General features: G+C 37.9%; 1 protein-coding gene across 1 annotated transcript in view; it reads right to left on the reverse strand.

The window, feature by feature from the left end:
- Positions 1–698: 698 nt before the first annotated feature.
- The window catches only part of LOC135244080 (uncharacterized), a 126,982-nt gene continuing 113,421 nt past the window's right edge, over positions 699–14,259 (reverse strand). The window contains exon 12 of the mRNA XM_064316278.1: positions 699–2,277. Within this exon, the coding sequence (XP_064172348.1) occupies positions 1,930–2,277 (348 nt within the window). The 3' untranslated portion in view covers positions 699–1,929. The remainder of the gene's footprint in view (positions 2,278–14,259) is intronic.

The raw sequence follows: 14,259 nt of genomic DNA on the forward strand, positions 1-14,259 counted from the left end.
TGACGAATCACAACTTCCACAGTCTTACGATAACGCAGTCTATTAACTAAAAAAAAACTTTAAAAAAAAACAAAAAAAAACCCCAATTGGGTCCAGACGAATTGTGAAATTAATAAAAAGTTAAAGTTAAGAAAATACAGCAATACCACTTCCATCTAATTTGTATCAATACATGTATGCTATGCAGACATAACGGTCGCGTTTTGTGTGTATGTTAAATAATAACATAGTGAAACAGAATTTTCTTTAGTAAAATAATACTTCAGGCAATTACAATACAGGAGGACGAAGTTACCACATTCACTTGCATGTTAGGCCTAAATGTTACAGTTACAATGTCAGCGTTCGTGATGCCCAGCAACGAGGTAGTCTTTTACTTGTCAGCAGGCAATGAATACTAATCAAATAGGCAAATGCATTCTTTGAACTGAAGAATTTTACGAACAACAAAGACGTTAGACGTTATAAGTGTTTTACTTATTTTTCTAATAGTTTACACAGTGATTCATCTAAACATGTTGATTTACGGTATTCATAGGTTTTTTTTTTTTTAGCAAAAGTTAGTTGAGCAAATTCAACTGCAGAAATCTGTGGCTTAACTGCTTCTAACTTGCTCAACGTTAGGTGATGTCACTGGGTCATAGATGCTATGCAGACATTGCATTGAAGAGGGGAAAAAACATTGCATTAAAGGGATATTTAAACAAATAAAAGACTTTATTGCTTAAATTTCCTTTCAAAATCATCCATCAACTTAATTTTGCACAGCTGAAAATGGGGGGACTCCACACAAAAACAACTGTTTCTTTAAAATGGTAAAGCATAGAGTGCAGGCCAAAAGCAATAGGCCACCTGTGGTTTAAAAAAAATAGTAGAGAAGAATTCAGTTAATACATGCACATTCATTGAATAACAAAACATAAATATTTTGAAAAATTTCACCCACAATAACACAAAAAGATTAGTTTAATTGAAGGCAATCTTGGACACTTTATTAACAGTTACCTAAATTTTAACTTAAAGTTTATGCTAATGTACAGTAGCTAATGCTGATTTTATTTTCATTTTTAATTTTTTGTTCCAGCAAAAATGCCCTTCATTTCTAGTTTTCGTTTCGTAATGGGCATGACTAGCCATTCAAAAGTGGGAAGAGCGGGAAAAGTATTCATTTTAAAATTGTCTCTGATATTCATGTTCTGAAAGCCAGTTTTCTGTCCAAATGGTACATTCCACATCAAGATCTTTACCTACACTTGAGTAATGGTGAAGGGTGGAGAATATCTTTATTAAAACTAATGTATGTACTTCCACTGGGGCCTCTGGCTCTCCAGGCACCAAGCTTCCCAAGATTAACAAGGCATTGCTTGGTGTGACAGGAGATACAGTGTGTGTATGGGTGTGTGTGTCTCTCTCGCTTTCACTCCCCCCCCCCCACCCCCGCTGCTATACCAGGAGGAACCACGTCTGAGGCCATGTTCCCTACAATACCCCAAAACACGTTACATAAAGAATAAATGCTGGTTCCTGATTTTGAGCATGTTTGTGTAGACCTAGAGAATTCTATACCGTGCTTGCGTGCTTATTCAGCATTCATGATACGTGTTAGACATAGCTAATCATTTACCTTGTTGAATTTACTATATTCTTATGAATGCATCATTTACCAATCAGATTTATAATTATTCATGTTGTTAGTAAACCAATCATGCATTAGTGCTTTTTGATTATAAGGAGAAGGCACGGCCCTTATCCCCCAGTTCAAATATATCCAGTTTGCTATGTGTAGGTGCTGGGCTCTTTCTGCAGAAAATAAAATATTATACAGGTATACATTATGTATCTTGTTTTGCATGGTCAATATAAATGGAGAATTATCCCTGCCTAAAAATGGTATGTTGCCTACCAAAGGAAAGCATGCCTGTTACAGAATTACAGTATTACACATAAACTTTCACATTTTGCTTTCAGCTCATCAATTTCTTTTTGTTGTTTCTCATGTAACTGCTCCATTTTCTCTTTCAAGGATTTCTCATTAAATTTATAAAGTTCAGTTTCGAGAGCAGTCTGCTTCTGATGCTCTTCTTTTAGCCTGAATAACTCATTATCATGTTTTAAGCTTAAGGCCAAAAACTCTCTTCTGTATTTCTCTTTAAAGTCATTAAATTCCTCAGCTTGTTTTCTAGCATCTTCTTCATATTTCCTCTTCATTTCTTCCATTTTCCTTTTATAGTGTTCCTCCATTTCTTTATGTTCTTTTTCTTCTTTTTCTCTCCTGGCCTGATCATCCTTCTTTCTCTTTAGGTTCTCTGCTTCTCATTCCCTCTCAAATTCCTTAACAATAAGTGAATAATTTCCATCAAAGAATACTTGATGTTTAGTGGAACTCACTCCAGCAGTTGAGGTGCACAATCACAGTATCAGATGAGTGCATATTGCACACTACTGACCCAGACAGACTGCAGAACCTCAGTCAGGCAGCAGAGGTGCTCTTACTCATAAAGACTGCAATAACACTGTTCAATGTGTCCCTCACTCCCTGGGTGATGCTAAAACAAACTGTGATTTCCTGCCAGGCTGCATGTCAGAGTCAGGACAGGAATTTGCTGGCATGGGTAGAATTCACTGGCATAGCTGGAATTCACTTGCACGTTAGAATTCACTGGCATGGTTAGAATTCACTGCTATGGATAGAAGCCAGTAGATTAATGACAAGTTAGAAGGACTGAACTGCCTGACTGGCCTGTTTTCAAGAGTCCTTACATTCTTAGGTTCTTATTTGCTGGGTACAGTATAAAGCTATGCTTTAACAGGACAAATCTCAGTAAAATATGGAAATACATACTTCCATAAGATAAGTGAAAGCAAATTGAAAAGTGTCATTCATGAATCATATGAATTTACATGGAAACTAGTTATCAGCTGCATTTTTTTCATCCCATACCAATTCTGTCCACTGGTTGAATTTGCATTTTGTGTCAGTGTTGCATAATTAGTACTACGTTAATATGACCAAACAAATAAGGAACCCCTCCAAATTTACCCAGTGATTTGTCCTTAATAGTTTCTTCTAATTCTCTGATTTTCCTGTCCTTCTTCTCCAGCTGTGCCTCCCAATACATATCCAGGGAAAAGCAGCTTTCTGATGCTCTATTAATCTCCTCTATCTCATTCAGAAGCTCTGGAACTATTGGGTCATTCACAATGTCTCCGTTGTTGAAAACACAGAACCTGTTGCCACACATCTTTAGAAGCTTCTGAGTATCTTTATTCTGCTGCAGAAAGTCAAGAACAGGCTGAGCAGCTGGACTTAATTGGGTAAAAAGGACCACCATGTAATCAGTGACTTTTGATCCAAATATCTCCTGAATCTTTGTTATTTCCACCTTGTCTTCATCAGTGAGAGGACCAGCTGGTGTGACCAGGAGGAAGGCATGAACTCCAGGGCCACAGAGAGAGGTAAAGAGGCGAGACACAGTGGATGCAGAGAGCTGTGATTCACACAGAGCTGGCATTTCCACCACGGTAACCAGGCGACCGCACACTTCTCCCTCTCTCCTCTCACACACTGAAGAGGGGCTGGAATCTACACTGGACTCCCTCTGTCCCAGGATGGTGTTTCCTGCAGAAGTCTTCCCAGCTCCACTGCTCCCAAACAACACCAAGTTCAGTCTGTCACCCTCAGCCACTGGAATAAAGAGGAAGAGTCTGTTATCTTGTGACCGTTATCTTATTTTATTATAGTCAATTTGTGAGTCACTTCCCCTGAATCCATATCAGTACATCCTCAGTTTTCATCAATACACAGGTCTAATTCCACTGGTGAGTTCCCTTCTGTTGTTAGCCGTTTTAGCCACTTTGGTAAATGCCAATCATTTTTTTTTTTAAGTAGCCGAATATCTCACTACAAATAATTATGAAATTGTTTTTGTTTTTACCCTTGAGTTGTCAATTTTCAATAATCCGTGAACATTCTCAATGTTTTGTCAATCAGTTCTGAGTGATGTGCATACATTTGCTGTAGCCAATAAAAGGCCAGATTTTCTTTCAGGTTTCATTAATCTTAATTAATATATATATAAAACATGCCCCATTATCAGCATCAGTGGCCATACTTTACTGAATTCCACCTAGAGTGACAGCTGTTGAAATGGGTCTTCCTCATTTCATAGAATAATGGTTCCATTAATAACTTGAATGCTGTTTCAGTAAGTGGTATCCATATAATGCGACCTTTGCCAGCTGTAGACAGTTTTGCTCAATAAATCATCCAAAGCAATTTGTCATTGTCACTTCAATTTATGATACTATGAAAGAAGTCTGGCTGTTCTCTGCACAGACCCGTGTGTATGCCATGTAGCTCTGCAAACTTTACTCACTCGTTGGGGGTTGAGAAATACTCATTCTCCTCCGCTGGGGTATATCTGTTAAAGAAAAAATGCATCAGAGTTTGTACAATATGTGAGATGTTGGCTTATTTTGTATTGTTCGGAGCCCTCCCAACCATCTCCCACGTTTTTTTCTCCCCACTCTAGAATCCTCAGATTAGGTTTCTGACTCACTAATGCACCACACACATGCCTCACTGCAGCCAAAGCACATCCACGTCTGATGCACTACAGGTCACAAATGACTACAACAGGAGGAGAGGCGCATCTCTCACTGATAACCAGAAACTGAGAGAAGAGGAACTACTGCAGTGTTACCCTGAGGAGCCCTGCCTGACTTAAACAGGTCCTGCTCTGGTGAGGTAGGCAGCGCTGTAGGGAACTGGGCTTGTAACTCTGAGATTATAATACATAACGAACATAACACTAGATTTGGAATACACACAGTATGTGGAAGAAAATACAGCCACGTTTGAAATTAATGTGAAAAAATCAGCTGGAAATAGAGGTCACTTGTTAGACAATCAACCAAGCAAAACATGATTTTATAGAGTATCACACATCCTGAAATGCATCAAGACATAATATGAAATTTAAACAAAATGTTTATTCAGTTATATATAATTTTGTGCACCAGCAGAAGCACATGGGGCCCAGGGTCAGACAGACAGACACACTGCCCTATCTGCTTATCTAATTCATCTTGAGAGATTTGGGGATGCAGTAAGTCAAGAGTGCTGATCACAGTCACGTATCTCCCATCCACCTGTCCCTTGACTTCCTCACACTGCTGTGTTACTGAAAATAAGGAGGGCTCCTCTTTCCCCAGGATGATATTTCCCACTTTACGCTTCAGTTCTCCAGACCTCCCCAGCAGCACAATCCTCAGCTCAGACACTGCAAAGTTGGACACAGTTTTTACAACAAGGTCAAAGCATTTAACTTTTGGTATATTGTATAAATTGTTAGAACTCTGTATACATTTTACCAGTTAATCATATATATCATAAATCATATATATTTAACTGGGCAAATATTGGGCATCAGCTGGTGCAAATATGTGAATTTCACTATAAAAATTATTATTTACACAGGCAGATTACAGCATTTCAAAGGACCATGATACGTGAACAATGCATTATGACAGTCAGGCAAATAATTATTTCCCTAATCCAAGGACCAGACAGTCACAGTCAGATACACTTGATAGGTTTATTTCTACAGAAAGAGTACAGCACACTCCCACAGAAATGTTCAATATTGTAATGAAATAAGCCACCTAAACTCTATGCATGGTGAATAGTGTCTATTTGGCTTTTTACAAGAAATCTATAGGATTATTGGTGCATGCATAATAATCAGACAGTGATCATGTTTTATTTGTAATAAAGTAACAGTACTATTGGCTGGCTTAAAACCTTTTGTGGAAAATATGTGTTGCACGAGAAGAGGCTTCTTCTTGAAATAATCTGTTCAATATAACAGTACAAAAAGGTATTGTCTCTCAAAAATCAACTGATAAAAATACACACTTCATGAATTAGCCTCACAAATTACGGCCTGGCAAGTGTCCTGCATCACTTAATGCTTTTTAATCTGATAACTCTCAAAATTATTCAACATATCTTTTTATCCAAGAAAATTGCCAGTCGCTCCAGCTAGTCAGTTTGTTTAATTAAATGTAATTAAAACATTACATTTATACAACAGTTTCCCTGTGCAATTTCACACATTGCTTTAACAACTAATTAAACTAGTAACTTATAATACTGTCTGTTTTATGTACCGTTCAATAAGGAAACTCATCTCGCTCATGGTCACTTTATTTTCTTTGCACTATAGTTTGTGATCATGTCAGACTTCACCTACATGCTCATTCTGCTAAAAACATTGTTTCAACTAGTCAATTTCATCATTTGTCCTCATTTATCTCGTACTACCGTTATTTTCTCATATGCAAAGATTGCTGGGACATATGCGTGTGCTGCTATTCTCCACTGTCAAGTGTTCCTTCCTGTTCTACTGCTTCCAATTCTCACGTAAGGTCAGTGATCTAGCTAAGCAAAACAGCAAAGAGGAGTCCTACGTACAGCTAAACGTATCAAAATGCCTTATAAACCTTAGAAACACTGAAGGTGCATCTCAATGAAATAACAGAAAACAGAGCAGGACAGAAGGGTACACAAGTTGCAACCTAGGGAGCTCAAATTCTATGAGCTTGCTGATCATTTTGTCAATGATGTCGTTGGATGGCTGTCAAATCAGCAAGTACATACACTGTGGACATTTCTGTTGATTTTCTGATGGTGCAAGTCTCTTTTATACTTATGCCTCCACACCCTTTGCCACAGCCAAAAACATATCTATGGAATACACACATCAGGTAAAAGTGCAAGTATAAAATGATTTTTCTTTCAAAACACCAGGATCCAGTTTAATCTGCTTACCAATGTCATGGTTCTGTATTTTCTGTTTCTGTTTTTCCCCTTGTGGCCGCCAGATGGCGGCACTTCAGTCTTGTGTTTCAGTTCGTTCTCCCTCCCTGCGTTAATTGTATTATCGGTTTTAATTATTCTATCATTTTTCCCACCTGTGTCTTGTTATCCCCTCCTTTTCTGGTTTGATTGTTCTCTTTGAGTTCACTTGTGTCTTGTTATCCCTGTCTATTTAAGTTCTTTGTTTCCTGACTCGGGTGCTGGGTCCTTGCGTTTCTGTTTGTGTTTCTGCCTGCGTTCCTGCTTGTGTGTGTTCCGCCTGCCCGTATTCTGTCCTGCCTGTGTTCTGCTCTGCCCATGTTCTATTCTTTTCAGTTTTTAAGTATCTTTTTGTGTTTGTGGTTTTGCCCCTTTTGTTTGTTCCCTGTTTTTTCATTAAGTAACGTCTTTGTTTGAATTTTCCTTTTGGAGTCTCCTGTGTTTTTTTTTTTACTTGCGCCTGGGACCAACCCCCCGAATCACTGACAACCAAATTAAAGTGGGTCCATGAACTACTCTAATATGTTACACGGGATCGCCTGTCACTTAACAAGAACAACTGAGAATATGCACCTGGACTCAGATCTACTTGATGATGATCATTATTCTCATTTTATTGTGCTAGTGGTATATAGGCATATGTGGTTTACCACCTAAAACACGACTAAACAATTTAGAGACCAAATTAATCACGATTAGGTGTTCAACGGGGTGTTTAAAATGTAAATTTTTGTCTGCAAGAAATACACAGCACATACACGCATATCTCAGTGCATAAATGCTTCCTTCACTGCAAATGTATTCCATAACTTTCCAGGCCTCAACGTGTGCTCTGGAAATTGTTGTAAATTAGGGCAGTGGTTTCCACAACCTCTTTATAAATAAACACATTTACTGTGTCCCACCCTTACCAAAGTGTCACAGAAATGAATGCAAATAATAATAATAATAATAATAATAATAATAATAATAATATTTTAAATATTGTAATACATAAGAACTGCAAGATAATTGCTACTCGATATTTTCACAGCTGGTTAGATAAGAAAATCCATGATTTAGCAGGACTGATGAAACCATAAACCCAGGTTATGGTCTGTTTTATTTTGCTCTCTTTTCCTTAATGAACTCATTTTTATTACCTAGCTTGTAGATTAAAAACTAATCGTCCAGGTACATGCACTTTTCAGATAAGCGAAAAGAAAGGGGATTTGCAAAGGGTCAGTTTAATATCCTAAAACCAGTTTCCACGAAGCAGTAATCGAAATCAGTGGATGTGTCTAAGAATGATTTATCCAAAAACACAATGAAAAACAACAATCCCAGTTGGGTAAACTTGCTCTATTTTGTATTTGTAAAGGTTTACGGAAAAGATTCACCTTTTCCCACAAGTGATTTAGCAAAAATATGAATTCAGCACTTCCCAACTATCGCCGCGCTCCTGAGAACCAATGAACAAAAATAAAATGTTCTTCCTCTATACCGAATGTTAAACCACATTTTCAAATAATAAATGCATTGGCCTACTAAAAGACGAGGACAAAACATACCTAAAGTTAATAATGATGTTAATACTACAAATAATAACGTCATATAAAGTTAAAATAATGAACGTTCAAGTAAGTCACCTATTTAGTTTCCTATTCTAAATATTCGGAAAGAAATCAGCTAATCGTTTTGAAATGCAGCCTATCGTTTGTTCGATTGTGAACATAATATAATATATAATATAACTGGTTAATTAAATCTTGCAGGTCACAAACAATATCAATAGGGATATACACAATACACATTTCTACTTACTGGGATCAATTGAACATGACGTGGCCATTTCAGAAGAATGTGTTCTCAACAGATAATACTCAAAATGGGGCTGTAGGAATTAAAAGTGGTAGTAGCCACCCAGTGCACAAACCGCAAGAATATGTGCTCAGCACTGCTGACCTCTCAGAAAATAACAATACACAAATCTATCCGCGCCGCCCGTTTACTTGAAATACATTTGGGAAAAGGTATACTACATATTCCACTGTCGTACTACTACATAACGGTAACCCTACATCGTTAACTATGCACTCAGTGAGTGTGCCCTTATAACACAAATTTGCACGCAAAACCGTTAGACGCTGCACATTTTGTTCGCGACCATTTAAGGGTGTTTCTGCAACTACAGGCAAGTCTCAAGGGGACATTTTTTGTAAATAAGATAAATTTAGGGAATTAAAAAATAAAATATAAATATTCTTATTAAGATATATCCTAACAAAAAAGTGAATTGCTAAATGATGTGTTTTCTTGTAATTTTGCAGCATTTTATGCGTCAAAATAAGTCACTTGTTTGTCCCACTGGAAACATTCCTTAGGGACTTTGGTCCATGTTGACTCAATTGCATCATGCAGTTCGCACAGAATTTTCGTCCCCAGATTCATGCTCTACTGGATTGAGATCTGGGGACAGTGCAAGCCACTGGAGCAAACTGAAGTCATTTTCTTGTTCATGGAACCAGCTTGAGATGATGCGTTCTTGGTGACATGGCGCATTATTCTACTGGACGTATCCATTTGAAAAAGGGTAGATATAGGCCATGTAAAGTGATTCACATGGTCAACAACAGTGCTTACAGCAGGTATGCTGTGGCATTTTTGGTATTAAGAAATTTAAATGTACCATTACACCACCACCAGTACTGCTGACACAAAGCAGAAGAGATCCATGGATTTATGCTGTTTATTGCAAATTCTCAGCCCACCGTATGCACATCTCAGCTTAAATTGAGATTTGCCTGATCAGGAATTTTTTTCCAGTCTTCATTCATTCATATTTTCAGTTTCAGTTCCATATTTTCAAAAACAGTTTTGATCATCAAATGCCAACTGTAACACTTAATCTCACATTCAGAGAGCATTCAGAGAAGCCCATCTGTACGCCTCTGTTGTAAACAGCTGTTATTTGAAAACATGTGGCCTTTCCATTAGCTTGAATAAGCCTTCACATTCTCCTCAGACCTTCCTCACTAAAAGGGTATTTTTGCCCACAGAACTGGATATATATATATATTTTTTTAATTGCACCATTCTCTGAAAACTCTAGAGGCTATAGTGCATGAAAATTCCAGGAGGGCAGCTGTTTCTAAGATGACTCTGAGGCAGGCTGGGGGTGGCCACTGCTCACATGGTGAACAGACAGGGAAAACAACTGAAAGGTTTGGCTAACTGCCTTTTATTGGAACAAAACTCCAGTGCAACAGAAATAAATCAAGAAAAGGCCAATCTGACAATCAAACAGTGCAAAAGCAAAGGATTAACAAAAACCAAACAAACTGGCACCAACCCACCACACTGGGCATGATTTATCCAAAAACAAAATTAAAAACAACGATCCTAGTTGGGTCAACTTGCTTGATTTTATATTGTAATGGTGAAAAGATTTACCTTTTTCCTCAAGTTATTTAGCAAAAATATGAATTCAGCATTTAGTCCCAACTATTGCCACACTCCTGAGAACCAAAGAGCAAAAATAAAATGTTCTTCCTCTATACCAAATGTTAAACCACATTTTCATATAATAAATACACTAGCCAACTAAAATAAGAGGAACAAACATACCTAAAGTTAATAATGATGTTAATACTAATAATAATAAACGTCATATAATGTTAAAATAATGAACGTTTAAGTACGTCACCTATTTAGTCTCCTATACTAAATATTTGGAAAGAAAGCAGGCTAATCGTTTTTGAAATGTAGCCTATCCTATCGTTTATTCGATTGTGAATAGGCCTATATAATTGGTTAATTAAATCTTGCAGGTCACAGACAATATCAATAGGGCTACACAATACACATTTCTACTTACTGGGATCAATTGAACATGGCGTGGCCATTTCAGAAGAATGTGTTCTCAACAGATAATACTCAAAATGGGGCTGTAGGAATTAAAAGTGGTAGTAGCCACGTCCACCCAGTGCACAAACCGCAAGAATATGTGCTCAGCACATTCTCACCCAACCTTATGCCCATCTCAGTTTAAATTTTTGTCAGGAAATTTTTTGGTTTTCATATTTCAAGTTTCAGTTCCAAGTTTCAGTTTCATATTCAGTGCCGGCCCTAGGATTTTGGTGGCCCTAAGCAAGTTTGTCCAGTGGGGGGGTAAATTATTTTCCGTATTCAATGACCAGGCAGATTCAGTGACATACACTCAATATGTGTATTTCTGCAGAAAGAGTAGCATCTAAGCTCTATACATGATGAATAGTGTCTGTACACCTTTTTACAAGTGATCTATTGGATTATACTTATTAATGCAACCATAATTATAAAATAGTGATTTGAGATAATTTCTTTATTTTGTAACATCAACTAAGGTAACAGTGCAATTAGCTTGTTCAGAACATTATCCTTCTATGGTATATTTGCTACATGAGAACATAAGCGGTTTCTTTGCCTGCAGCCAGCTCAGGTCTTGTTATTGTTTAGTTCCCAGTCAGGACTCCACCAGCACTCCCTGCCTGCAGCTTTCTGAAAAGTCACAGAGCTTCAACTTGTATTTTTCCACACAGAAAGCAAACTAGAAAACACAATATTAATATAATTTCTACTCTATTAATTGATTGATTAAAGCAACCAAAAAAATGTGTTTTTCTTGTAATTTTGCAGCATTTTATGCGTCAAAATAAGTCACTTGTTTGTCCCACTGGAAACATTCCTTAGGGACTTTGGTCCATGTTGACTCAATTGCATCATGCAGTTCGCACAGAATTTTCGTCCCCACATTCATGCTCTACTGGATTGAGATCTGGGGACAGTGCAAGCCACTGGAGCAAACTGAAGTCATTTTCTTGTTCATGGAACCAGCTTGAGATGATGCGTTCTTGGTGACATGGCGCATTATTCTACTGGACGTATCCATTTGAAAAAGGGTAGATATAGGCCATGTAAAGTGATTCACATGGTCAACACAGCAGGTATGCTGTGGCATTTTTGGTATTAAGAAATTTAAATGTACCATTACACCACCACCAGTACTGCTGACACAAAGCAGAAGAGATCCATGGATTTATGCTGTTTATTGCAAATTCTCAGCCCACCGTATGCACATCTCAGCTTAAATTGAGATTTGCCTGATCAGGAATTTTTTTGCCAGTCTTCATTCATTCATATTTTCAGTTTCAGTTCCATATTTTCAAGAACAGTTTTGATCATCAAATGCAACTGTAACACTTCATCTCACATTCAGAGAGCATTCAGAGAAGCCTATCTGTACGCCTCTGTTGTAAACAGCTGTTATTTGAAAAATTGTGGCCTTTCCACTAGCTTGAATAAGCCTTCACATTCTCCTCAGACCTCTCTCACTAGAAGGGTATTTCTGCCCACAGGATATATATATATATATATATATATATATAACAGGGCAGCTGTTTCTGAGATGACTCTGAGGCAGGCTGGATGTGGCCACTGCTCACATAGTGAACAGACAGGAAAAACAACTGAAAGGTTTGGCTAACTGCCTTTTATTGGAACAAAACTCCAGTGCAACAGAAATAAATCAAGAAAAGGCTGCAAATCTCGCAACCAAACAGCACAAAAGCAAAGGATTAACAAAAACCAAACAAACTGGCACCAACTCATCACACTGTACATAGCCCAGCTCGTAAATGCCCTCAAAATACTCCCCTCACTCTGCCTGGAAGCTAGGCCTCTTATAGAGCCCAAAATTAGGTAATGGGCCGCAGTTGATGTGATTACAATGAACCGCTGCTGTGCACATACCTGTCTGTAGGGCCAGTGCTGTCCCCCTGGTGGTGGTGCCCGCAATTCCCTTCCTGGTATCACATGGTATAATGAGTCGCCACATTTGGCACCAACAATAATACCACACTCAAAGTCGCTTAGGTCACATGTATTGCCTATTCTAATGCTTGGTCAAACAACAACAAAAGCTCTTCATCATGTGTGCATGCTTTATAACTTAAGTTGCAGCCACAATATTCGCGGTTTAGAGGAGCAGGCTATTCGCGTTAACAAACAGGGTACCTAATAAACTGGCCACAGGCTATTTGCATTAATAGTCTGAGTAGTCATGAAGCAGGACAAAGCTGCTGGAGTCTTTTGCTAATCTAACACTTCTTACTAATGGAAGAGATTGTGGGTATTATAACAATGAACATAAACTGCATCACCATACTGATGTATCCATGTTGTGTGGTTATTCTATATGACTCTAATAAAAACAGAGGCTGGGGGATGTGAAGGACCACAGCAAACAAAACAAAGGTGTTGTCTGATATCTAGTTTTCAAAATATGGAATTCCAGACAGAGACAACATAGTTTGATATGGCAAGCTTGCTCATAGTCCATGCAATATTGTATTGTTATTCAGTGGCCAGCTCTTGATTTAGATTTTTAGATTCAACTTTATTGTCATTGCACATGTCACAAGTACAGAGCAACGAAATGCAATTGATCATAGGAATGCTGCCTGTTTCTATCTCACTCCCCTCCTCAGGCATAAAAATGAATGTCCTTATGCAACTAGAAGCCATGCCGAGGCCTTTATCTATGGATACAAATCTAATGTGTCATTGTGTCTCCTTTCCTGGAGAATCTAACTACCTCTGAAGAGACACAGAATACAAAGCTATTCATGGAGTCAGGGCCAGTGTGGCCACAGAATACCATAAGGAGCATGGATTCTTCGAACTCAACAATTGAAAGTCTTTTTGTCTATGTAGATATTTGTTGAGACCTACCAGTTTGGAATTGACATTTTTGGAGGTAAGAGAGAAGTTAGATCCATGAATCTTTTGATAATTAAAATGATGTGCTTAACTCTGCTTGCAACAACACAAGGCCACTTTAATAAGTAAATTTCTCTGATTTTGGATAAGCTAGTCCTTGTCCCACCCTCCTTCCACACCATAACTTGGCTTCATCCAATCAGGGCAAGCATCCTCTCCTGATTTTTCATTAAGTCTGCATGAGCCAGGGGAAGAGGGGGTGTCCCTCCCCCTTTTCCAACCTCTTAAAATGTGGGTTTGTCATTACTTTGGTAGCTGGCATTTGGTGACGGGCTTCTTAATCTTGTATCTGTACCTGTCAATTTTTGGTGTTCGGTCTTGGGTGGGGTCTTGCTTTCTAGGTCTTACTGCTGAAGTAAGCCCAAGTCTTTGTGGAATATTCTGCTTTCCGCTGGTTTTTTAACTTTGATTTTGATGCATTCTTGGGATTACTTGAGACAAGCTGTGGTTTTGGTTTCTTCTTTTCTTAATTTCTTTTGTGACTAACTTGTCTATGTCTGTAACATTGTTGAACGCTTCTGGTAACTTAGTAAACTGTTTGATTTTAATCTCATTTCATTTTAAAATGTCTATCAACAAATTTGATTATTTAATTTATATTT

This window comes from Anguilla rostrata, chromosome 17 (genome assembly GCF_018555375.3).
Source record: "Anguilla rostrata isolate EN2019 chromosome 17, ASM1855537v3, whole genome shotgun sequence".
Lineage (NCBI taxonomy): Eukaryota > Metazoa > Chordata > Actinopteri > Anguilliformes > Anguillidae > Anguilla > Anguilla rostrata.